At 37.3% G+C, this 27,670-nt stretch overlaps 1 protein-coding gene and 1 pseudogene across 3 annotated transcripts in view; both read right to left on the bottom strand.

Moving 5' to 3' along the window:
* Nucleotides 1–20,578, bottom strand: part of LOC135770077 (immunoglobulin-like and fibronectin type III domain-containing protein 1) — a 22,824-nt gene extending 2,246 nt beyond the window's left edge. Inside the window, exons 1-22 of one of the 3 annotated variants that reach the window (XM_065279728.2) lie at nt 20,527–20,578; nt 14,982–15,057; nt 14,085–14,207; nt 13,181–13,320; nt 12,973–13,072; nt 12,803–12,826; nt 12,360–12,411; nt 12,095–12,284; nt 11,417–11,530; nt 10,915–11,083; nt 9,745–10,017; nt 9,383–9,634; nt 9,174–9,298; nt 8,952–9,093; nt 8,552–8,845; nt 6,196–6,495; nt 5,938–6,117; nt 5,511–5,639; nt 5,347–5,426; nt 2,347–2,539; nt 1,966–2,259; nt 1,583–1,903 (exon numbers count right to left, since the gene is read on the bottom strand). In XM_065279728.2, coding sequence (XP_065135800.2) covers nt 1,583–1,903; nt 1,966–2,259; nt 2,347–2,539; nt 5,347–5,426; nt 5,511–5,639; nt 5,938–6,117; nt 6,196–6,495; nt 8,552–8,845; nt 8,952–9,093; nt 9,174–9,298; nt 9,383–9,634; nt 9,745–10,017; nt 10,915–11,083; nt 11,417–11,530; nt 12,095–12,284; nt 12,360–12,411; nt 12,803–12,826; nt 12,973–13,072; nt 13,181–13,320; nt 14,085–14,207; nt 14,982–15,015 — 3,529 coding nt within the window. In that variant the 5' untranslated portion in view covers nt 15,016–15,057; nt 20,527–20,578. Of the gene's footprint in view, nt 1–1,582; nt 1,904–1,965; nt 2,260–2,346; nt 2,540–5,346; nt 5,427–5,510; nt 5,640–5,937; nt 6,118–6,195; nt 6,496–8,551; nt 8,846–8,951; nt 9,094–9,173; nt 9,299–9,382; nt 9,635–9,744; nt 10,018–10,914; nt 11,084–11,416; nt 11,531–12,094; nt 12,285–12,359; nt 12,412–12,802; nt 12,827–12,972; nt 13,073–13,180; nt 13,321–14,084; nt 14,208–14,981; nt 15,058–15,406; nt 15,433–20,526 lie in introns of those variants that run through there. The other 2 variants (XM_065279731.2, XM_065279730.2) reach the window with 2 other exon arrangements.
* Nucleotides 17,403–27,670, bottom strand: LOC141282435 (immunoglobulin-like and fibronectin type III domain-containing protein 1; annotated as a pseudogene).

Genomic DNA, 27,670 nt, shown 5'->3' with positions numbered 1-27,670 from the left:
TGTCTTTTTATCTGTTTAATATATGCACAATATTATCAATTCTGTATCGTCAGAAATGCTCACAACATTTCCAAACCCCAGTACGGTAATGTGCAGTTAACCTCCGCTGTGTGGAAAAAGTATGGTTTAAAATGTGGCAGTCTGGATTTTTAGGCCCTGTCCCAAATGGCACACTCCGGACTTGTGGTCCTCCTCAGAGTCCACACTTTGATGACATCATGTAGTCCATACTTTAGGGAACCTTGATGCGAGTCCACGTGGGTGCACCGGAGTCGTATTTTGGGACAGACTCGAGCATCACACTGGAAATAGGTAGGGATGTTGCCCGTCAGTGTGAACTCCTCCCTTCCGTCGTCTCATTGGTCTGATTGCCCTTTCGCAAGGACTTCTGGGTTGGTAAAGTGCGCAAAGCCTGCTCCAGTGCGGGCTTCGCCGAAGACCGCATCAAGGGGGCAAAGGAGGCGTTGATGAGCACACTTCAAAGCGTAAAAATGACAGATGGGACACTCTCCGGACTCGTAGACTACGCGAGAACGCGCAATTTAAGGCCACAAGACCGAAAGTCCACATGAAGTGCGCCATTTGGGACAGGGCCTTAGTAGATTTCTAGATTAAACGGCAGAGTTCACGGGGGCACGAAATCACATGCTCACATACGAAGTAAAATTTAGTGCAAAAAATTAGGTCCTCTAATAATTTTATATCAACATATATATTTTTTTTAAATCATTATCGAACATTAAAATCAATCACGTGACTGTTGCTTATGTCATTTTCATTGTTTATATACTTTATGGATTTCAAATTTTATTAATTTTATAGCATAACGCAGTTGTTGGGCAAATGCATTAATGGCACAATTAAGTTAAACAGAACAAAAAATGCCATGTCAGATGTAAATATGATGCCAATATGTCATTATTCTGATTGAATGAATTGTACAAAAGTATTTGATATGAAAGCTAGTAAACAAATTTATTTTGCTGGTTTTTACATAAAGGCAGGGAGACTCAGATTGTGAGAAATGTGCCATGGAAAAGACTTTGAAAGCTCAATAATATTTCTTTTAAAGTCTGTGTTGGCACAAATTTCTGTGAGCTGCCCACACTGTGCCCCCTCAAAAAAATTGGTGCATGACGCGCCTGCACATCAACATTTCATATTAAGCTCGCTGAGACACTGGTTTATCAGGAAAAATAAGATAAGATTAATCTCTAAATGTTACATTTTCCGTATGGATAACGCGATACTCATCATGTGCTGTGTCTCTCGTTTGTATGAAGATTTGTCCATCTCTAAGTTATTTACATAAATACGTCAGATGGGTTTTTTAACATGCCAGTGTGTAGTGATCTCAATCAATCCCGCGGCTGCATAAAAATGATTGACTGCCCAGATCTGGCCCACTTGTTGACAAGCCCTGGCACAGGCTATAGATCAAACCGGTGATTCGTATTAAGTGACCGCATTCAAAATGATCATCCGAGTGACTTGTTCATGAAGGACAAATCATGATGTGAATAAATCAGTTTGCTGTGGTATACGTATCACATGACTTGATATGTTTACTGTCATACTGCACCTTTTACTTTTAATACGGTAGAACATTCTGCCCTTCCAAGCGGGTTGACCGCCACCACTTTGTACTCGCCACCGTCTTCATGCCCAACCCTAAGGATGTACATGGAGCAGATGCCAAATGCGTTTGTGATGTTGTAGTTGTGGTTCGAATCGATGCAAATCCCGTTATGATACCATCCGATATTTGGCGTGGGGTAGCCGCGAACAGCGCAGGTCATGAAGCACTGATATCCTTTTGGTGGAGAGTGGAGTTTCAGTGGAACCAAGATAGATGGTGGCCTTTCCAAAGTTATCACGGCTGACACGTTCGAGGTTACTGAAACTACATAAAACATGTATTTAGGTAAAAATAATGACTAAATTCGTGATCGTCTTGCTACCTACCTCTATTGCTGTTGATGCCCCATGTTGGTGAATCTGAAGGGTCGGAAAGTCCCAGATCATTTTTTGCATAGATTCTGAAGTGATATTCTTGACCTGGTTGAATGTTGGTAGTATACGTAGCACAGAAAAGGTGGTCGGCTATCCTGCGCCAAATCCGAGTGTTGGAGTTGTATTCTGCGACCATGTAGTGCAGTCTGTCGTCTTTCTTCTGGTCTGGAGATGGAGCCCATGAGATAATGACTTTACCATAAACCACCTGCTCCAGCTCCACTGGGCCTGGAGGTTTGGGTTCATCTGTAGGCACGTTGTGAAGAAGCAGTGCATAAAAATGGGAAATGTGATGATGTCCATAAGTGGTCTATACAATTAACTTGACTTTACCTGCTACTCTGACCTCTATATCAAAGCTGGTTTGCCCACTTGAGTTTTTAGCCACAATGGTGTAAACACCAGAGTCTGAGTACTTTGATGAGGGTATGACCAGTGTGGATGTGCCGTCAGTATTAAAGATCTGGTTCAACGGAGATACAGGTTCACCGTTTTTAAGCCATCTGATCACTGGTTGTGGAGAGGCCTGAAAGCCGAATGGCAACATTTTGCATCAAAGATATTTGACTAGATAGATGCGAAGAGTAAGATTAGGCCATACAGCACAGAAAAATAAAAGATGATATTTCTGTGAGCAAATGGAAACTGTTAGTTCACCAAAATGAAAATTCTGCCAACATTTACGTGCACTCAAGTTGTTTCAAAGTTGTATAAATGTAAGATATTCTGAACTATGTTATAACAAAACTATAGAAGTCAATGGTGCCCCAGATCTGTGTTACGAACATTTTCCAGATTACTTACGTTCTGCAGAAAAAAGAAATTTTTTTTACAGGTTTGAATAAATGTTGACAACATTTTCATTTTTGGGTAAACAATTTCTTTAAGTCTCCCATGTCTCAGATATTTTTCCTGAGATGAAGAAGAGATCTCAAAAGTAGCCTGGTTTCCTTTACAGATTTGCGCAAACCTTTTGTGATGTTTTTGTTCAATGTTGATAAAACTTTTGTAAAATGATGGAATTTTCACTAACCCATGTTATGCGACAAAAACATAAATTTCCTGTTGTGATAATTCATTCCAAAATCATGGTGAAGGATGTTGGTAGGTTTATGTATATTGCAGCTGCCGTACTAGCCATTATTTTATTTGAAAAAGAAGCAAGCATGTTAAGACTGATCATGTGACTTTTATGCAGGTCAAGTAAAAAAAAAACATTTCCATTGCAGTTTTGAAATATATTCCTTTTTCGAATTGCCTAAAAAACAACTCATGCGAGCATAAAAACTTTCTGCGTATATGGGATTTTTTTTGTTGACATATTTCCGCATTTTCAAATATATTCCTTTTTCGAATTGCCTAAAAAACAACTCATGCGAGCATAAAAACTTTCTGCGTATATGGGATTTTTTTTGTTGACATATTTCCGCATTTTCAATTTGCGCAATTTGAAGCTAAATGGAAACACAACTACTGTTAGAAACTAAGCTCAGATTTACCAAGTCTGTAATCAAAAGTCAAATTATATTTATTTGAACTTCTCACAAAAAAATGTGCTTAATTCACAACCCATGCGTATGCACATTTCACGCTCAAATTAGTGCATACGCACACTGTAAAAAATGATATCAACAATTTCAACTTGTTTTTATAAGTTATGTCAACTTATCAAAACTTAAAGTCAAAACTTAAAATAGTAGTTATTTTAATATCATGCTGCGTTTTTTTACAGTGAATGAGACCCAAGATTTCAATATGATCTCATAAAGTACATGATTTATCAAATGGACCCAAATCCAGATTTTTATTTTACGTGTACAATCTACATACATTTACATCTCTATACCCTTAAAGGCGGGGTGCATGATCTCTGAAAGCCAATGTTGATATTCGTAATCACTAGGGGTGTCACGATTCTCCAAATCCTCGATTCGATTACATTTTCGATTCTAAGGTAACGATTTGATTCAATTCTCGATTTTTTTCCTTTTTTTGAAAGACAAAAAATGCTATGCCATTAATATTTATTATTATTATTATTATTATAGTTACACATTAACATACACATTGCGTGCTTTTCTTCGCATGGGTGTTTTTGGGCTTCACTTTACGCGAGAGAACTTGTAGAGGATTCCTTCTTGCATGCAGATGGACTTAATGCGCACGTCTTGGACAAGCATCCAGCGCGTCAAGCAGCTGCGCTTCTCTCTGTCTCACGTGCACGGCACGCGCTCTCGCATCTGTCCGAAGTCTTAACATAAACTAAAATAGTAGTAATCCTTACCTATTTGTTCAGTTTTATGCGTTTCATGCGAGCTGTGGCAAACTATCCCTGTTGTTTGAAATATAATCTGCTGCATCTTGGCGCCTCATTCTCACGCACGTGCAGAGAGCTGCGCTCTGTGCAGAGAGCTGCGCTCTGTCCGAAGGCAGATCAGTAGGTAGTTATCCTGTTTATGATATGCATTTCAAGTATTAATACATCCCTTGTGTTTAAAATATAAATATCTGAGTGGTTTTTCCCCGCTTGGTAAGCCGACCGGACGTGACATGGGGGCGTGGCAGCATCGACGATCCCATTTTTTAATTCGAAGTTCGAGGATGGGACTTAATTTCGATCGATTTCGATTTAAAATCGAAATCGTGACACCCTTAGTAATCACCTAAACAAACACGCCCCTACACCAACAGAATCTGGATCTTCTTTTGATAGACCCCACACATACGCAACCCAGGCAACGATGTCAGTTAGTAGACACGCCCCTTACTGCTGATTGGTTACAAGTGTGTTTTGGTACTCGGCCCGACTTCCTTTTCCAAAGTGTTTTTTTTTTCTGTAATCATGCACCCTGCTTTTATTAACGTTTAAAGCAACACCAAAGAGTTTTTTTTTACCTTAAAATAACATTTCCAAAAAAGTTTCAGTCGTTCATCCACTCGAAACAGGCTGAACGGCACTTTCACATTCGCTTTGCAGCCCTCTATCGGCCAAAACCGCACTAAAGAAGTTTCCAACCGTCGGGTCGCGGCCCTGTAGTTCCAGTGAAAACTACAAAAACTTGCTTTACGGCAGACCTAGAATCCAATCAGAGCCAGCTATGCTGCAGTATTTACTACAGTGGTAATTGACAATTACGCTTCTAACCTGTAGGGGGATCAAAGAGCAAAAACTCTTTAGTGTTGCTTTAACAATTATCTTATTAGTTTTTTTCCTAAATAATTTTAGCAGAAACTCAATACTTAAATGAACCACTGAAACTCCATCAGATATTGTGATCTGCGAAAGAGGAATAAAAATGTCCTATGGATGGGTGTAAAGATGCATACACTCACCTCGTAATTAATTTTGATTCTGATGGAATTTCCTGACCTCACAACCATTAAGTCTTCAGGATCTTTGAAATATGGCTTCACTTGAAAAGCAGGGTAAATAACAACATATTGAAATGATGACTTGAGTCTTAAATATTCACATTTTATATGCACCTGCAACTTACTGTTGGGGTTTTTAGCACAGGCCATCACAGATGGAGCACTTGGTTCTCCAGCTCCAGACCGATTAATAGCTGATAGTCTGAACTCATACTCTGACCCTTCGGACACATCCCTTACTGCATACTTCAGACCTGTGAAAGGATACCTGTGAGATCGCCTTTTACACAAATACAATGTGGTAATGTCCAAGTTATCTATTAAATTGTCCCATCAATTGTTTTAAACTTCCAGACTCAGCTGTTTCCCAACATAAAGCTGGAATTAAATGTCTGTAATTAAGTACATCTCTTTAAACTTGACATTAATGTAACCCAGGCTTGTTTTTATTGCCCTGACTATAATAAATAACTACATTGTTTGTTTAGCACTGGGCGAAACTTTAGCTTTTAGTTTCTCTTAAATAATCCAGAAACCATCTTGTTTAAGTACCTTGAATAGGTTCATTGACCGGGTTCAGATTCACCCATTGGTTAGTATCTTTCTTGCGTTTCTCCAGTTGGTAACCCAAAATTTGAGTCCCTCCATCGTTCTCCGGTGGACTCCATGTCAGGTTGATACAGTTTTTGGAAGCACTGATCACCTTGGGAGGAGCTGGTGGACCAGGGAAGACTGCAAATACATAATTTTAATATTAGTTGAGTTCAATACCCCTCAAAAATAAAAAAGGTGTGTAGTGGAATTTCTTACCTAAAGCACCAGCCATGATTTTCTCGGTCTCCATCGGCTCACTGATGCCCTCAAGATTTTCTGCGTAGATGCGATAGATGTATCTCTTGCCCCGGGACACATTTCTGTCTCTGAAGGTAAGATGGTTAGCTGAAATATCCCCAATTTTTTCCCATGTATTCTGCCCGACTTGTTGCCGCTCAATGATGTAGTTTGTCACTTCTGAGCCACCATCATCCTTTGGAGGATTCCATTTCAATTCAAGGACAGAGGATGTACTTCCATTCACTTCCAGTGGGCCTTGCGGTGGACCTGGCTTGTCTGTGAGGGGCAGAAATATGTGTTGCTTAAAATATACTGTAATCTAGTTTAAGATTAGTGTTTATGTGGCTCAACAGGTAGAGCATTGCATTAGCAGAACATAAGATTGTGGGTTTAATCCCAGAGACAGACACATGCGCAATGCACTGTAAGTCATTTTGGATTAAAGCATCAACTAGATGCAAAAATGAAAGGTCTTTATGGGTCCACTTAGATCTGGAAACCCGAGGTCCGACCCAAGCAAGTTTGAGTCTAAAAGTTTCACATGTACCTTGGACATGAGTCAGGTATGATATTAGCGATCTAGCGATTAGCGTACGTTTGTGCATCGAGTTCTTTTCCAACCCCCCATCTGTTTGCTGCAGTAGAGGCGGCAAGCGCAGGTGATTTACATGTTAAGTCAATGCAAAGACGCGATTACACGGGTGATTCTCACGAAACCATTGAAACACCACGGCACTAATGATTTTAGCTATAAAATGTGTAATATAGTAATATTAAAAAGCATCAGAATTAACACAATACTGTGTTCTACCTTGCACAATGTGTGATTTCAACATAAGAATTTATAATTTGTCAATTTTATCTCATTTTCTGCTGAAATTCTCATTACCGCAATGTGTCCGGCTGTGTTTGAACATGCGTTATGTTGTAATTTAATCAAATTAACACAAAAATATTTAGAAAAAAAATAAATGGATGTTTTGCTAGACTACTTTAGATGACAGAAAAAATATTTACTGAATATTCATGTATAATAATAATGAAGAAAAATTAGGAAAATGATGTGTCCATGCCTGATGTTCTCATCCTCCGCAACACTTTTTGAGAAAAGTTTAAGCACACATACAGAATTTTAATAAAGTTTGATTTTGAGTGACCAAGCACATGGATCAGTTACTTCAAGATGGCTACCAGGTAAGATCTTTTTTTTACATTTAATTTGAAATATTGTCTTGTCAGAATGCTTACACGACATTTTGATTATCATTACCGCAACAGATGCTTATTAAATGTTAATTCAATTAATAGAAGCATAATACTTTGATTTTAAATGCATGTGCAGAATCTCCAAATTATGTTCCTTCAGGTTTGTCATGTCATTTTGAAAATATGTCAGTGTTGATGTTTTCTGACTGTTGCGGTAATGAGATTTTTTAGGACTAATTTTTTAAAATATGTTACAAAAAGTGTTAAATGATAAATAAAAGTGTTTAAATTAATGTTCCCATTTACTCCAGACTTTGTTTTTCAATGTCTGGGGGGAAAAAAGTAAATTCAAGCAATTTTTACATTTTCATGCTTGACATTTTTAAAACCAAGGTTTCGTGAGAATCACCCACACGCAGATTATTATCCTGCGGCACGGTACTTGCGGCGCGGATGGTGCGAATTGAGCGTTGTAGAGGGAAACGCACGAGCTGAAAAATCTGAACTTCGGCGGATTTCAGCGCCGCGTTAACCAACCAGGACCTTGCTGTAGTAGTGACGTGATTACAGGAAGCGAGCTGAGTCGCAGAATCCCATGACATGGATTTCCGCGTGAATTTCTTGATTGACTAGAATTTCACGCGCGGATGAAGTGAGTGAACTCAAATGTTCAAGTGTCTAACTACGCGCGAATAGCGCGTTTTTGCCGCCCCTACCACGGTTGGTGTAAACGCAACATAAGAGTGCTTGCGACATCATGTGGCTGGCGGTGGTTTACTTTTTGTTGAGCCAGACCTGTTAATCAATTTTGAATGCACATTTTAGCGGTAATCTTGGTGTCGTCGTTCAATAACAAATGAAAATAATTGGTTGCGAGGCAACCGGGTTTTTTTCTGTCTTACTGGTCTAGTTGGGTGAAAAAGATTGCACTATAGTCTCAGGTTGTATCTTTCTTAAAACAAATATTTATGCACGTCTGGTTCAGGTAAAAAGTGATTATGGAAATTTTGGGTCGTGTACATTTCTTTGGACCCGAGAAGACATCTAGCAAAAATGCAGAAAATATATTTCTAGTATATATTATGCTGGAAATCAACAGTCGTATTATAATGCAGATATTAATCACCTAATACAATAAGACTTGATACAGCTTCGATCGACCCGAAAGGGTTTTTAAGTTGTATTTTGATTTCTCCTGTATCTGATCGTAGACAGTCTTTAATTTGAAGTCGACTGAGGTTGGATTCCTTAATGACTTTTACTGAACCACCATCATTAAGCTCCGAGCCTTTGTTAAACCATTTGATCTCCAGAGAGTCTTGTGGTTGAAATGGCATCTTAAAAGAAGCACCCTGGCCTGCTTTTACAATCACAGGGTTGGAAAACTTTTGCAAGGCATCAGGATTGAATTCTGGAAGATCTAGAAAAAACAACATTATGCTAAAAATGATTTTAATAATATTAGCAATTACATTTTTTTCTTTAAATGGCATGCATACTTTTGAGAAAAAAAGTGAAGTAAATACCTCCAACTTTAACCATGGCCTGTGTTCTGCACCCATTCACTTCAAACTCATATAAACCTTCATCTGCATCATTGCAACTTTGGATTATGAGCTTATGTGTACAACCATCTTTCAAGATTGTCACTCCATCTTTAGAAGTCAGCTGATGAACAGAATAAACATTTTGATCTGTTCAAAGCAAACCAGTTATACGTAAAGCTACGATAAGCAAACATACTGTACCTTCACCCCATTTTTATACCACACACCATCAGCATTGTCAGTATTTAGCGTGCACACAAGTTCTGCAGACTTGCCACGGAGGGTGTTTATGTCTGATAACCCATTTGCAAAGTTCACTTTATCATCTGGAAGCAAAACATATTCATGCATTACGATAATTTGTGTACCACGGTAAAGTGTTGACTTTTAAGAAACAAACACTCCCATACCATCTCCAGATCCAATCACAGCTGATCCCAGTTTCACTCCTGTTTCATGCTGCCCACTTCCATCATTGTCCGTATCAACACCTATCAATCCATGCTTTCCTCTTGCATCTCCTCCGTGTCCATCTTCAAACCCAGAACCTTCACTTCCATCCTCTCCATCACCTCTCCCATCAGCCCCCTTGGCTTTCCTGCCCACTTCATCTGCATTGTCACTTGCACAACCTCGACCTTTCCTCCTAGCATTAGGATCTTCTGATATACAGTAGTACAACACACAATATAACATTCACCTGATTACTAATCACAGCACTTGCACAAGATTAATGTGATATCCCCAAGAAACAATAAAGAAATAAAACTACCATTGATAGCAAGCGTGGCCCTGGAGGATTTAATCCCAGCAATAGCCGTGTACACGCCTCTGTCCTCTGGTTTACAGTTATTCACTTCTAATCTGTGGGTGAGTTTGTCCTCAGATACTGTGATGTTATACTTGTCACCATGTTCAACAGAGATGTCATTGGCGCACCAGGTGATCTGCGGTACAGGTCCGGATAAAACGCACTCGAACACTGCGTCGTGTCCCTCAACCGCTTTAGCATCCTTTAGCATCCCATTAAACTCAACATCAGGAACTGCAGGGTAAATAATAAAGAAGATGTTTATAGAAAGACTTGCACTTTCAAAAAAAGGTACCTTTTCGTCACTGGGACGGTACCTTTTAAAAAGGTCCCAATATGTACCACTTTATGTACCCTTAAGGTACCAGCATGTACCCAAAGCCCTTTTCACAGAGAGATTACGGAAAATACATAAAAGTTGCGTCTGGGATTTTTGGTTCATTCACACTACCAATTTTCCGTAATATTTGCGTGCATTCACACACCGTAAAGAGCCCGTGAAGACACATGACGTATTTAAAGTTCTGGACTTGGTAGGTTTTTTCCACAACGTCTGAAGTTTGACAATTATACATGATTTTTCTCTAGAGAAACCATGCATTTTTGTTTTTGACGAGACCATAAGGAACGCGTGATGCAATGTTCTGTCATGCTGGTGAATGATCTCAGCTTCAGCGGGAATAATCACGAGCTCCCTGATCTCTGCATCAGTCCAGTATGCAGACATTTCTTGTCATGAGTTGATCTGCGTTTTGAATCCCTTAGTCAAAGAGCTGAACCATAACTTGTTGTCGAGTCCTCACTACGGCACGCCCCTTACCGCATCTGCCTGTTGTTGACACATGATGTGTTCCCTATACTAGATCCTCTTTACGGGAGCAATCCCAGAACATTTACGGGACGTGTTTGTGTTCACACAGAAGCCTCGATCTCTGGCAATTTTACAGAAATTTTCTGGGACCAAAGTGCTGTGTGAATGGGGTTTAAGAGGTATCAATATTGGCCTATTAGGTACACAAGTGAACTCTTTGAAAATGTACCACCCCAGTGACAACTTTTCTACTTCATGTACCTTTAATTCTGAGAGTTTAGTAAGAAAAGTATAAATTTTTTATGCAAATGCTGTATTACTTGTAAAGTTTGTCGAGAAAATGTTCACATCCTCAACGTCAACTTGATATAATCCACTGTCGTTCAGAGTAGGATTGTTAATGCTAAACAAGTACTTATCATCAGATTTCTTCATATTGTGTTTACAGGAATCATCAGTTCCATCTCCAAAGTCAAGCATATCTCCATTCTAGAAACAGGGAAACATATTTAATATGCTTTAAATGTACCTGTTATTAAACCAAATCCTTTATATACTGTAATGCAAGTTATAAGTTGAATAGTAAAAATGTATATGACCCTGCAACACAGCATTTTTTGTCATTTACTGATTTCTACATAAAATCATCATGATGTAAAGAACATTCTGTGAAAATATAACCTTGATATTTTTAATACTGACTAAATAAAGTCATGTCAAAGATAAAAATCAATGTAAAATTAAACATTCAATCAAATAATATTTAAAGGAAAAATAAACAATAATAATGTGTTAGATTGTAAGTGTACTTGCTGAACTTACTTTGTAGACATAAAGTTTGCTGTTTGGGTCAGTAAGTTTCATTTCAAACTCAAATTCAGCTCTGCCACTCGTTTTCACTTCCATTTGTTTCATGTTGTCAACTTTCTCAACCACCTGTAACACAGAAGAAAGTTTATGAAGTATTTTTAAATTCTTCATAAACATTAAGCAATCATTTGTCAATAACGTTAAAGAGAAAATCACTCTCTGCTAATGACTGAAGAACTGTTTTACTTTATAAGGGGGCGTGCACACCAAAGCTTTTACGCCCGCGGCCAGCGCATGTTTTCAATTGTTTCCAATGGAAGCTCTGCGTTTTTCAAATAAGCCAGCAGCTAGCGTTTTTCTTGGCGGTTTTTCCGCGCTCAGTGGAAAAATATTCAACTTTGGGTGAAAAGCTCCGCTCGTCAATGTCAGTTCTCACACGGCTGTCCAATCACAGTGGAGGAGGGGTGGGACATAAGCGCTCAGCTGAAGAAAGCTGGCACTCAGCTGAAAAAACAGCTGGCATTCGGTGTTGTCCAGACGTTTAAAAGTTTTGGTGTGCACAACCCCTCAAAATGCATCTATATTTAATTCATACACTGAACTAAACCTTATATTAATAAAGCAATAATGCATAAGTGGAAAAATTGAAAAATTATGCTCTGTCTGTAATTTTAGTATACCGAACGATACCTTAGCTTGTTCGTCCTCTCTCTCCTTTTTCTTCAGGTTAAGCTGTTTTAGCATCCAGCGATAATCAGTGACTCCAAACTGCTGACATATTCGCTCATAATTTGATTTTTTGGCACTTAGCATCACCTCCCAGAATTTTGGATCAATCTCTCCCTCTTTCTTCGGTTTCTCTTTCCTCTTTTTGACAATTCTAGACAAAACACACCTCAGTTTGTCTCTTACTTTACAGTTTTGAGTATTTAAATACTTAAGTTAAAATAGTTACGTCGTTTTCTTAAGCATTTTTCTGAAGTCCTCAGGATCATTTGTTTGGCCATCTTAAGAGAAAAAACATAATTATGTTATTGTTATTTTTATGAAATCATAATTAACCACAATATCAGAAACCATATAGCAAATACTACAGTATGTGGACATTGGCTTCAAATCAACTTTAGCTAATTCAGTAATATCATATAATGCAAAATTTTTGAGGCCAAACATGTAAAAGTCCGTGTAAAGTCTTTTCAGAGAGTTGTTTCTAGTACATTATAAATGTTAGATGCTTTGCTGAAACACGTTCCAAAGACTAAGGTAGCAGGCAGATCGAAGCTTTTAAGCTGGCAGCCGGCATATGTTTTTTAATTGTTTCCAAAAGAAGTGTGGTGTTTTTCAAAAAAACTTACATTTTTACATTTTATTCCGAAAAAATTGTTTAACAATACATACCGGCTTGTGGTTTTTTGAATCCAGCTAAAAGAAAAAGCAAGGAATTATCACATTAAGACTGCATTGATGTGAGTATGCATTATTCCCCAGATCCCAGATCTGCACTTTTAAAAACATTTGGATGTGGCAATGTTTAACAATCTTTGTCAGATAAATTATGTATTGCCTACCTGACGTGACACCCAATGTAGCCGTGCACACAGCTTTCCCAAACTCATTTGTAGCAAAACATTTGTATGTGTCCGCTTGGTCTGCTTTCACATTAGGGATCTGTTGTGGTTTGCAATGTGACAAATTAAAGGTAACTGTAGAGGGATCCATCATCATAATATGTCATTTCTTCAGAATTTAAATTCAGAACTGTTATACTTAGCATACCTCCAGAATATACTCTCTAGATCTTTGATCAAATCTTGTCTTATATAATTCTGGATCGGATGTGTCACCCTTGATGCGAGCCCACGTTACAGTCGGCGCTGGATCTCCACACACCACTGCCCTAAAAATGGCCACTTTACCTGCAAAAGAAAAAAAAAACTTCACCATGTTTACTGTTAATTCATGGGTTTATAAACATTAACATCTGTTATATACAGCTTCCTCATGATACATATAAATACACTGTAAAAAATTCCTTGTTACATTTATATTTGTAAGTTGAATCAACTTGAATATAAAATAATTTTTTTTTTTTTTAACTAGTATTAAGTTGAATTATTTCAACTTTATTTTTTATAATTTATAAAATACTCATCATTAGTCAAGAAATAATTTAAAGTAATTGTAATTTCAAGTTGATTAAACAAACAAACAAAAAAAGTGCAACAAGGAATTTTTACAGTGTAAATAACACTTAATTTCAATCAGATATTAAACATTTAGAATATACAGATTGGCCTTTGGATTACATAATTATAATATTAATACATTAATTAATGATTGAGCATATATAGCTACTCTTTCAAATAATCCATACATTCAAATGCTGGAGCTTATCCCAGCATTTTTGGGAAACAGGCACATTCCCACACAGACACATTGACAAACCTATGGACAATTTATTGACTGGCTTTAGACATACAGTACAATCCCACACTTTACCCTTTACCCTTTAAAAAGTACACATTTGCACATAAAGACTTTATAGTACATATTTTTTTACATATTATATTGGTAACAAATGTATACATGTATACCTTTCCAGTGTTAGCTTGGGAAAATTTTTCTGACAGTGTGTATGAGATTTATTTGACTTTTGATTTATTTGACTATTAAAAAATACCTTCTTGAACTGACAATGCCATTGGTTTCCTGTTGAAATCAGGTGTATTCTTTCCACGTGGTAGTTCCTTCACATATTGGGTGATCATAACACCAGGCATTTTAGATCGTTTCTTGATCTCCACTAAAAAAAATATACACATTAATCAATTAATTATGTGAATTTTTTTATTGAATACTGAATTTGTTGTGTGTATAACAGCCCACTTATATGGCCACACAGTATAAAGATCATCTTTTTTTTTTTTACAAAATATTTGTTTGATTTGGCCACATGAGGGTGCTGTTTCCTTGGAAGTTGCAACCAAGAAAAAAGAGGATATATTATTGGATAGTACGTGTAAGGTAATAACAGTTTAAACACCTCATGTAGTGTGTGAAGGTGCTTTGCTGGTGTAACTGTAAGAGGATATTATTATACGCATGCAAACTGAGAGTGGGGTCTTTGGACGTCTAAAGGGTTAAATCTGCTCTAAAATTATAACTGGTAACTAAATGGCTTCAAGGCATGATTTACTTGCATCTAGCTATGTAAACAAACACAGTATGGGTCTATCCACTTGTCTGTTAATGTATTTGACTTCAAGCTTAGATTTAAATGTAGATGTCACTGAGTCTCTGAAAACCCAGCTAAAAACATTTTTTTGAAATTTAATGTTTTCTACATAAACTCATCCTATATAATGTAAAGAACATTGTGTGGTATAATATAACCTTGATATCTTTGACTGATTCAGGTCATATCAAAGATTGAAATCAATGAGCGAAATCAAACTTTGATGCTTCTAATCTCATTATTTGACTATGAGACTCTAACTTGGATATCACAGACAGGGTCACATTTGACATTGCGTGTTAGTCATTGCAAACTATATGTTTTGATCCAAATGCAGCTCACCCTGCTCAGTAGGAATCACTGGAACTCGAGGCATCTTGAGGATTTTTTACCTTTCTTCCAGTAGTCAAGAAGATGTCTATGGAAAACAAAGTATATCACAGTAGACAATACATACAAACTTATTTTTGAGATGTATTTGTTAATATTAGTGAATGCATTAGCTAACATGGCTATATACAACTATATGAGCATGCTGCATTTACTAATTTTTGTTAATGGCAATAAAATTATTCATGTTAAGGGCTTATTACATTTGTGCATAATCCTACAGGCGTAGCCTCGACACTGTAGGCTCCATGTCTGTGTTTTATACTTCTGCATTGTCGTTGTTCGACGTGCAATTACACATGCAGACGGCTAGTAGGCAGTATCCATGCATGTAACCCACAGTAGCAGTATAAAGAAATGCAACGCAGATTTTTTACCCTGGCAGGAGTGGTGATAGTGGACCAATCACAGTGCTTGTGGTCCACATAGAAAAGACACGTTGTTAATATTTTGGTGAGGTGGACACAGAGCTACACACAGCCGACGCAAAGCCTACAGGGTAGCTATGGCGTACGCACGACTATAAATTACACTTGTGTGCATTAAGTAAGGGATAATGTATTGGCAGCCGGTTATTATCGCAGAAATAAGCCCTGACAGTGTGATCAGGACCCTACATGAAGTAGAGGATCTTGTATCCCAATGAGGTGTTAAAGGGACATATTAAATAAATATTTGATTCTTATCGTTCTTGAATCCATTCAGCTGATCTCCGGGTCTGGCGGTAGCATTTTTAGCATAGCTTAGCACAATCCATTGAATCTGATTTGACCATTAGCATCGTGCTAAAAAATAAACAAAGAGTTTCGATATATCTTCTGTAGTTACATCGTGTACTAAGACAGACGGAAAATAAAAAGTTGTGATTTTCTAGGCAGATATGGAAATATGAAAATAGTCCCCTGCTATTGAAAGTAACCAATGGGACTAATTTCAGGCACTGCTTAATATCACTACGCCTGCTGCAGCCATGTTACAGCAGCAAAGTCCTTGATTATTACGCCAGAATGAGAGTATAGTTCCTAGCCATATCTGCCTAGAAAACACAACTTTTAATTGAAAATGAAGTTTTAAATAAAACTCTTTGGTTATTTTTTAGCGCTATGCTAATGGTCTAATCAGATTCAATGGATTATGCTAAGCTATGCTAAAAGTGGTATCACCAAACCCAGAAATCGAATGGATTCCAAAACGGTAAAAATCAAATGTTTAACTATAGGGGAGCTGGAAAATGAGTATATTTTCAAAAAAGTGGAGTGTACCTTTAATTTCGGAATAAAAAACGTCTCAAGGCACTTTACACAGAAATTAGAAAACAAGAATCACATTAGAAAACACATTAAAAATAAGAAAACACATTGAAACACAGTAAACTTGGCGAATATAAGGACCATATATCAAATAAATAAAACCGTCAATAAAACGCTAACACAAAAAACTAAGTTTTTAGATTTTTTTATTTGCCTATTTTTAACGAATACAGACCTTCCGCTAGGAAAACCTGTATATTTTTCGTTTTTAAGATAAGACAAAGACATTTAAATGTCATGAACACACTATTTGGTTTAATCGTTTGTAAATATAATGTCATACATGTTAATAAAATACATATTTATATTTAATGTTTGTGTAATATTACACTATACATGTCAAAATGATTTGCAACATCTGGGTTACCGTGTGTTATTGTTTTCAGGTGGAATAACATACCTTGGAATGTCGTGACTGGCCAATCAGAATCAAGCATTTTAAAGTGCTGTAACTAATATAAACAGTTACAACTTATAATTTTGTAATGTATTATACAAATTTACCTAAAATGTGCATATTGGTACCTCAAATGTACATATTGGTACTTTAGAGGTACATCCTGGTACCTGAAAGGTATATCTGTACCAAAAGGATACATATAAGGACCTTTTCAAAAGGCACCGTCCCAGTGACAGCTTTTGAACCTTTATTTCTGAGAGTGTAGTAATGGCTGAAATTACAATGAACTCAGATTAATAAATGCACAAATTAACAAATACAAGTTTATTGTAAAGTGTTACAGAGCAACAAAGCATCAACTAATAGACTATATACAACAATCATAATTTATGGTTGTGGAATAATGAATTAGATATAGCACATTATAGGAAGAGCAGATCAGCAGCGAGAATTTCTTGCAAATGTAAAGAGCATTGTATAAATGGCGGTGCCGCGAAACGTCTCATGTCTCTCGAGTATTAAGGGAAAGTGTTACATTTGCAGAGATCGTTCTGTAACTGATTATTATCGATAAAGCACTTGATGTGCCCTTCATCATTCAGTGCAATAAAACTGCTTATATTTCTTGAATAATCGCGACTTTCAATCAGGTTAGATGAGATCTCAAATCTCAAAGAGCAGGTACAGAATATTCACCTCTCCTAAAGTGTAATTAAAGATGTTCCTAAACTCATCTGTCTTGCTCTTAATGGCCTCTGTTAATGGGAAAAGACACGCGTGATTGTGACCTTCAAAAAGTTAGCCAATAAAGATATATTAAGAATTGGATTTGATACATATCACCCATGGAGTAACACTAGACTGGCAGTAAAAGTCTTAATGACATTCTTAGATTCGCAGGCTCCTCAGTAATGCTTTTACAAGGCCAAAGGGGAAAGAAACTGTTATCCAACGTTTGACAGATCGCAGACGAACAAAACAACATTATGTGATTGCCATGGCAACTCTTCTATTTAGATTGCTTTTGAGCCTGAATACTTGTAATAATCCGTCAGCCGTATACATCAATACCGGAAGGATCTGACACATTCTTCTTATGCTTAGTAAATGTGTTTTGGTGAAAAATATTTTAAACAACCTTCAATGGCTCGAGTGATGGCCCTCAAGTAAAAGCCTGCTATGATGCGTCTCTCAATCCTCCTTTAAGATTGCTCTTTTTTCCTAGACATTTGTCAATTGATCTTCTAGTTTCGGAGTCAATCCATACAAGTCTTTTCAAAATCTTCTCTTGGTCTGTCTTGCTCTCTTACTCTTTCACCACATTTTTGCTATACAAAAGTTTAAGGCCAGCTTAGCCTATATTATGACACTACAAAATAATAAATGACCCTGTCTGTGAAATACAGATTAAAGTCTCATAATCAAGCCTGATCTCACTAGAATTTGTAGATATATCACCTATTGGCTAATACGTATGAATTCATATGAAGTTAATCGTGCAAAAAATTACGATTATCATTAGGGATGCACTGATATGATTTGGGGGGGGGGGGATACCAACACCGATTTAAAGGGGCCATGGCATGACAATCTGACTTTTTCCATGTGTAAGTGCTATGATTGGGTCTCCAGTACTTCTACCAACCTAGAAAATGGAAAAAGATCAACCCAGTATAGTTTTGGTAAACCATTTGCTACAAAATAGGTTGTTGAAATTTGGCTCTCCTTATGATGTCATAAGGAGCTCTTATTATAATAATACCACACCTACCACAAAAAATGTGACCGTACGAATTAATACGAATTAACCACCTTGTAAAATATTTACGAATTGCCATGAGATAGCATTGCATAATCTTACTAATGCGATTTGGAGCAACCAGTTTGATTTCAATCAATGATTTTAATATTAAAAATATCAAAGTTATAGACCGTTTCATCGGACGCACGCCATTACGTGTCTGCTTGAAACTTTACTTCCGGTTTCAGTTTTTTTAATGGTCTGACTAGTTGCTAAACTGATCTCTTGATTAAATTCCTCATTAAAAATAACAAATGTTTTGGTTTCCTAAGTAATCTATGTGTTGTTTATTTAGCTTGTTTTATAAATAAACTACTTTAAAAAGAACCTTGTGGTTATTTTTTGTTCTAATCGGAGTTCACCGGAAGTTACGTGATGGCCACGAAAGCCGGTTGTTTATGTTCTTACTGCTGAAACCATCTATATTTTTGCATTATATAGGATGAGTTTATGTAGAAGTCATTTTAATAAAGGCTTTCACAGGCAGGGTCACCTTTTTATTATTCATTATTTTGATTTGGTGTTGTTTTCCAGTAAAAATATCTGAACATCTTTAAAACATGGCAAAATTGCTTAAGAACTGTTTTAAAAGAATGTTATCTTAAATTGTTTATCTTTCTCACCTCATTGAGAAGACGTTTTGTCTTAATGATAAATCTCACAAGATGTTTTTTAGATTTATGCTGAAAACAAGAAAAACAAATTGCCGGTGGGCTAAGAACAATAACCTTAATTTGTAATCTCCGAAAGCGTGTTTTGCTTCTCAAGTAAATCAATGTTGTTTCAAAGATGTTTTAACTTAATAAACAAGACAAAAATACTGATTTACCTAAAAAAAAAAAAAAAAACATAAATGGTTGCTGCTATTAGTAGGGCATTGAGGTCAAGCTTGTTCTTTTCTCTCTTTTATACTTCCTGAAGCTCTCCGCTGTACTTTTAAATAATGACAAAAATGGCAAAAACAACATATTCATTCCGAACATATTTAAGTGATGAGTGAAATATATAACAACCAATGCTCCCAAATAGCACAGTGGTATTGCATTAGTGTGTCATGGGTTCAAACCCAGGGAACACACATACTGATAAAAAAATGGATTGTGATGCACCGTAAGTCACTTTGGATAAAAGCGTCTGCCAAATGCGCTAATGTATGTTTAGTTAGTCCATTAAGATATGTGACCTTGGACCACAAAACCTGTCATAAGGGTAATTTTTTTTTATTGAGATTTATACATCATCTGAAAGCTGAACAAATAAACTTTCATATCAGTGGTGATCAGCTGAGATACAACTATTTGAAAATCTGGAATCTAAGGGTGCAAAAAAGTCTAAATATTAAGAAAATCACATTTAAAGTTGCCTAAATGAAGTCCTTACCAACACATATTACAAATGCCTATTGCATTTTTTTATATATATTTACAGTAGGACATGTACAAAATATATTATTGGAATATAATCTTTACCTAATATCATGATTTTTGGATTAAAAGAAACATTGATAATTTTGACCCATACAATAGGGAAGTCCTTACCAACACGTATTACAAATGCTAATTGCATTTTTTATATATTTACAGTAGGACATGAACAAAATATATTAATTGAATATAATCTTTACCTAATATCATGATTTTTGGCCTAAAAGAAACATTGATAATTTTGACCCATCATGATTTTTGGCTTAAAAGAAACATTGATACTTTTGACCCATACAATAGGGCTATTGCTAGAAATATACCTGGGCGACTAATTTTGCGACTGGTTTTATGGTCCAGGGTAATATATTATTTAATAGGTGTGGCATAGCACATGTGTGTATTTGCCTTTTCTACCTTTACTTCTTGACTTCTCAGTGTTAAGTGTTAATATTGTGTGCTCCATATCAAGCCTCCTCCAATGAAAATCATTATTTATTTATGTTCAAATTTGTATTCTGGGTGATCCCCTGTGCTGCTTTTCAAAGAAAATAGAGAAACTCACCTTTAAATGGAACTTGGTGTCAATCCTGCTTGTTCTCTGAAGAACATTGGTGGACCAAATGCAGTCGAATCAATCGGCTGTCACATTATAGCTTTTATTTGGGTAGCTCGAGGGAGGGAGTCCAGCCCATAAAACACAAATTCATATTTCATATTCATCATTTTATTAATTGTTTTGATGTTACATTCATTACAAATACTGTAGGATGAAAATGATTTTGGACTGAATCACTTAAATTATTTCGATAATAATTCCAATAGTATGTTTATCTGTTAAGTTGATGCTGTCATGTATAGAGTTGATATACTGTAAAAACTGATAATCACACATGATGTGATTTATTTAACATATATTTTTTTAATAATTATATTTTATAATAATGGTCTTTGATTAACATTATCACATGTGTGTCCCAAATGTAGACATGCTTTCTATAAGGCCTTTCCATTTATAGTAGGATGACGTTCTTTTGCAACATGACCGAACATATTATATGTTTATTGGACGATTGAAATATATCTAAAACTGCTTTTAAAACCATACTATTTGTTCACAGGTTATCAGTTGTGATCAGAATGCAATTCTTACATATAAGGTGATTTGTACCATTTGCTCTGTGATATATGAACCTTTTACAGATATAATTACAATATTCAGAATATTATAACGGCCTTGTAAAAAATATATATTCATGTGGCAGCATATTTCCCTCACAGCTCCTGAGGTTAGGTTTCGTTTTACATTGATATGGGTTTACTGAGCTTGACGTGCCCAGACAGCTTGCAAGTCTCTGGAGCCAAGGAGATTACAAGGACCTGTTCTTGGGTGTAGCCTAGAGACGCTATCTAGAGTCCAAGAATACAATAAACACAAACATCACCCCGTGACCTGAAATATCTCCTCGTATCAAAGAGCAAGCTACAAAATGAGAAGGCTATACAGTACGTAGGTTATATAACTCGCATCACTTCTGTACAAATTCACTGTAGACTCTTACAAAGAAGAACCTGGCTGTATGGTTCGATTAACAATATTTAACATCTCCTGTTTTAAAAATTGTTCTTTGTGTAAAAATGTTCTTTAATCTAAAAACCACTTTGTCAAATATTCTCAAAGTTTTGATTATTTTGTTTATCTCAAGATTGCCACATTACTTAAAAAATTTAAGGGTGCACTGTCAGAAAAAAGAGTCAAAATATCTGTCACTGGGGCCGTGCGCTTTCAAAAAGTACAGTTTTGTACCTACAAAAAAATAAATAATTAATATATACTAACTGGAGTCAGGTTTTAGCACACCTGGAATCTCTTTAAGATAATATGTTTGGATGTGTGGACTACTTTGACTGAAAAAAACCCCTCAAACTTTTGGAGTTTGATCTGCACAAGAAGAACTTGCTATGCCTCGCCAAAAAGAGCTTTCAGAGGAACTACCATCAAGAATTGTTGCTTTACATAAAGCTGGAAAGGGTTACAAAGGGGCTGTTTACACTTGGTATTAAGATGTGTTTTCGTTGATCGGATCACAAGTGGACGAGAGAGACACATGACATTTACACCTGGTATTTAAATCCGTCTCTTTTGTCCACTTTTAACCGCTCCTGTCCTAAATACTGTGAGGGGGTGGTCTGTCGAGACTGTGGCAGAGTCTCTCTGTTGTGATTTAAATGCGAGCAGGAGTAATGATGAGTTTGTATGGACACAAACTAATATTATGTCTAAGTCCGATGCTTGTGTAGTAAGTAAACATGCTGCACAGTGTTTTGTACGTGTATATGTAAGAGCTTTCTCTGAATTTTCAGCGCAATTGATGAAATAACATCGTATGAATTGAAGTCCACAACAGAATGGCTTCAGAAAAACAAAATCCACCTTTTGGAGTGACCAAGTCAGAGCCCAGACCTAAACCCAATAGAGATGCTATGGATTGACTTGAAGAGTGCCATACACATAAGACGTCCAAAGACAGAGCTAAAACAGTTCTGCCAGGAGAATGGGCTAAAACTCCTCCTCAATGATGTGCAGGTCTGATCCACAACTATAGGAAGCGGCTGGTCGAGGTTATTGCTGCCAGGGGGGATCATCCAGTTATTAATTCTAGGGTTCACTTACTTTTTCCACTGCCATAATGTTGAATGAGTGTGTTATTTTAAGACACATTACGTTAGAGGAAGATTGATGACTTTATGACAAATATATTCAGAAAACCATAAAATTCCAAAAGGTTCACATACTTTTTCTTGCCACTGTATTAGTATTTCAAAGGTATATGATTATATCAGTGGTAAATTGGTGTCTCAAATGTATATATTAGTATACGTATTAGTATCTCAGTGTTATAGTATCTCAAAGGTACATATTACTAGGGATGGACCAACATTTTTGCAGCCAAAAATTTTAATCCGAAAATGGCAGTATCATTTTCGAGCTTAAAACGTCCAAAATAATAACCCAAAATAAACGGAGCCCTGCTTCTAAAATTTCACTCTCCTTGCTTCCGATATCACATCGCTACACAGCAAGGGATGACAGCTGTCTGCAAATACTCAAAATGACACCCAAGTTCTGTGTGGTGCATCACTGCCCGTGATCACACTTTAAGAAGTCTCTAGTGTCGGAGATCACGCGCATGGCGTTTTTAATTCAAGTTAAAGTCCTACTCTGCAACGCAATAGGCTATCAACTATAGTTGTTTATGTTCTTCAGGTTTGTCAGTAGAGGATTATGAAGTGCACAGTTTCAGTAACTCATGCTGGACTGGTATGTGGCATGTGCTGAAGCCCATTTCAAGCCCGTAGACATAAGCAGAACAGACCCACTGCCATGCTGTGTCCTGCTTGTTGTGTTCATTAAAATGACTCTGTTTCTTAATTAAACGTAACATGACTGTTGAGTTGCTGCATCACTTAAGTACTGTTTTGCATATAATGGCGCTTTCCATTGCATAGTAATCGGGTCAGTTTACTTTTGGGGGCTTTTCCACTGGATACAGTATGTAGTACCCGATACTTTTTTTAGTACCACCTTGGTTGGGGTTCCAAGATTAGCTTTATTAGCTTATTACTAAACGCAAGATTGGCTTTACCTTCCACCGTCTCGAGCAAACCTGTTGTCATCTGTGCTTTGGTTGTAAGTTTTAGCGGTGAAAACATCCACAGGCTGAGAATCAGAAACACCATGGGCCTTATTTTAACAATCTGAAACGCAAGTGTGAAGCGCAACGCGGAAGTGAGTTTGTGGGCGGATCTTGGGCGCTGTTGCTATTTTCCCGGTGTGAGAAATAACTCATGCGCCGGGCGCAAATCAATAAGGGGTTGGTCTGAAGTAGGTTCATTATTCATAGGTGTGGTTTGGGCGTAACGTCAAATAAACCAATCAGAACGCTATCCAACATTCCCTTTAAACGCAAGGGCGCAAGTTCCATGGCGGGTTGCTATTATTATGACGAATTTAACAGGCGCACGCCAGGAGCGGTTCACGGCCGAGGAGACCCACGTTCTTGTAAGAGCAGTCAAAGACAGAGAAGTTATTTTGTATGGGAATAGGAGAAACACGCCCAAATCAGCGTCGGTTAGACAGGCGTGAGAGGAAATAACCACAGTCTCATCAGCTGGCATCCCCATCGTTGCGCGAAGCGCTACAATGATGCCAGGAGACGGGGGAATCCCAAGCTTGCCAGCATAAATCGGGCACGCCGTGTAACGGGAGGTGGATCTGCCTACACATGACCTGACGCCAGCAGAGGACATCGCTGCGTCCACCCTCACCGCTGAAAGGGTTTGGGGGCTTTGAAATCGGACCCAAGAAACGCAAGCAAGGTCCAACCCCAAAGAACTCTTACAAATCAAGTTCATATATATTAAGGTTTCTTCTGAAAACATTTTAATTATTATTTGCATGAGAATTTTTTAATGCAGCCACACAATAAATAAAAACTATCACCACAATGCTCACCACTATGATTCCCCTTATCTCGTGTATTAATATTTTTAAGTGTAACAATTTATGATTTGCAAAAATAACTGTTGCATCTGTGCAACAAAAATAGCATAGATATGCGCCCTTAAAATAGCATAATGAACAACGCGCAACGCGCCACTGACTTTAAACTTTTTTTTGCTGGTCAGTGGCGCAATTGTTTTTTGAAACTGCAAAATAGCATCAGGGATGGTTTGCGCTGGAACACGCCTCTTTTTTTTGCGCTGAACCGCACAGGGAGCGCAAGTTCATTCCCTAGTTTGCCGACGTGCGTTTGTGGAGGGAAAAACCCGCTGTGCGCCGGTGCAAAATACGAATGATACATGCGTCACTGACAAATTCAATTGCGCTGGGTGCAAGATAGGGCCCCATATCTGTGTTTTCCAGGCTGCAGTTTGTGGCAGCACATTCGCGTAGTGCAGATCGCATGCACTGCATTTGTGGAACTTATGAGGCTCAGTGGAGCGCGTGGTGTTTGTACAGAAACTGTCATGTGATACAGAGGTAGGCATAAACGCAATGTGCAAACATTTATTTGTGGTGGTCAATTTTGATTTTGTGCCAGACTGAGAAATAAATGAATGTATGGGGATGTATAGCATTCCAACGACGCTCTCACTTGTATGATATAGCAGTAGGCAGCGCAAATATAACGACACGCCTATAACCCCACCATTTCGAAGTGATACTAAACTCGTTGGAAAATCTAACCAAGCTTGACGTGAGCTGACCCCACCTGACCAGTGGGGTACTATGCAATGGAAAAGTGCCATAATAGTTTTCTAGAACTTTACATTTTCTTATTAAAAAACATGCAAATTTAACTAAATAAAGAATATTTAGTTTTGTTTTATTTTCATCAAATTTTGGTGTGTTACTTTCAAAAAGATTTGTAGTTATTTGTTTGTAGTCCAACTCAGATCAAAGGAGAAATTTAAAGACATTGCAATTGAATTGCATAGGCGTTTCCATTTCTACATCATTCGTGCAACTCACCAATCAGATCATTGACGCTCCACGTTGGTAATTCAGAGGGATCGGAGAGCCCCATATCATTTTTTGCATAGACTCTGAAATGGTATTCAGGACCCAATTGGAATGAGGTTGTGTAAGTGTTGCAGAACAGTCGGTCGGCTATGACGCGCCAAACCCATGTATTGGACTCGTGTTCTTCCACCAGGTAATGCTGTCGTTCATCCAGTTCCTGGTCTGGAGATGGAGCCCATGTGATAATCACTTTACTATAAACCATCTGTTCCGGGTCCACAGGGCCTGATGGGCGGTTTGGTTCATCTGTATCCACAGAAAGAAAGTATTTATTACATTAAACTTTTTCATATGCATTTAGGTGCTATTCTTACCTGATACTCTGACCTCTATGTTGAAACTATAGTGTCCACTATCATTTTTGGGCAATGGTGGTATAAACTCCAGAGTCAGAATATTGAGAGGATGGGATGACAAGTGGGGACGCGTTCTCAACATTAATAATGGTAACCCAGGGGGAAACAGGCTGATCTTTTTCAGCCATGTTTTATCCGGCTGTGGAGTTCCCTAAAGATAAATAGATTTTTAAATGTGAAACGGCATGCTGAAAGTTGTGATTGATCAAAAAGTTGGCGCCAAAGTCACGCCACTAGGCGGGCATGTTTGTAATGCCTCCTTCAGGCAATTATTTTATGCAAGAATCTCTAAAATCGTGTGAATAAATCTAAATAAAAAAATCGGACCAATAATTGGACGTGACATCAACAAAACTTTTATTTCTTAAGCTCAAGTTGTGCCACAAAACATATTTTCAAGCTTGTTTCAGCTACTGTGCATGCATACAGGTTGGCAAGCGCTTTAGGCGACTGTGTAGACCCCTTCTTCACCCTTTGTTAAGCTCCATCCCTTGTTGCTTGCTAATGCTTAGACTAGCTTTACAGAACATCCATTAGGTTAGGAGTAAATCATGGATTCCTGTAAATGTTTTTGTTATAATACTTTTTTATTCATTATAGACTGTGTATGATCAGCAATATTGTAATGATTTTTAAAAAGCTAAATCTGATTATGTCTTGGATGGCAAGGCAGGGCTTAGTGAAGAGTCCATTTAAATAAAATAAAGTACTTCATAATTGACTTTGATTCTGATAGAATTTCCTGCTTTCGCAATCATGAAGTCTATGGGATTTTTGAAGTACAGCCTTACTGCAAATGAATGGGTTGAAAGAAGAAAAATCTAAACATTAAAGGTCTAAGCAAGCTTAATATTCAGGGGGCCAAAGAATGCATTGAAAACATGTTAAATTGTTTTCTGAAATATACATAGAAAGTTTGTGGATATATTAAGTGCAAAAATAATATCAAGAGATGGTTTTACATGTCCATTTACAACCCTAGAATAAAATGGTCTATTATAACCTAATTTGAAAGGGTCAAAAAAATTATTTTTAGCTCTGCTCTGATTGGCTGTTTCTCAGAGCAGCTCTTTTGTGGAAACAGACATAATGCTTGAGCCTGTATCAGATGAATATATAGAATAATGTTTGGAGATTGTTAATGGACATCTCTGAGTGGTAAGTTTATGTTTTATCAGTATGGACCTGCAAAACTTCACTGCTGCGTCAATAGTAAAACTTCAGCCGAAACGTTAGCATAAAGCATTAACTAGCATATAGCGCTAACTCAGCAGTCACCACTTTTTTTAGCACAAGTTTTTAGCATTGTAACAACATTGTACTTAACTTAATGTTGGGGCGTACATCTTGACTGTAATGTCACAGTTAGTGTTATGTTAAAATTGGTCTGTTTTCCAGCTTTCCTTTGCATGCACGAGGTTTACATGAGAAGGTGAAAACAATCATGTTTAAGGCTCATCTGGGTTGAGTAAGCCTGGGTTGTGTATGTGTGGGGTGGGTCTATCAAAAGAAGGTCCAGATTCTATTGGGGTAGGGGCGTGTTTGTTTAGGTGATATCAAATGTCAACATTGACTACGTAGCCTTTAATATATGTGCTATCCTTAATTTTGAGTTGTAGAAACTATGGCAACACAACTGAAAAAGTGCCGGTTATACAACATTTCGGGCCCTATCTTGCACCCAGCGCAATTGACTTAGTCAGTGACGCATGTATCATTCGTATTTTGCATCGGCGCACAGCGGGTTTTTCCCTCCACAGACGCAT

The sequence above is a fragment of the Paramisgurnus dabryanus genome, chromosome 7 (assembly GCF_030506205.2).
Source record: "Paramisgurnus dabryanus chromosome 7, PD_genome_1.1, whole genome shotgun sequence".
In the NCBI taxonomy this organism is placed as follows: Eukaryota; Metazoa; Chordata; class Actinopteri; order Cypriniformes; family Cobitidae; genus Paramisgurnus; species Paramisgurnus dabryanus.
The sequence above is the reverse complement of the archived record's forward strand: the minus strand, read 5'-3'. Positions and strand labels throughout refer to the sequence as shown.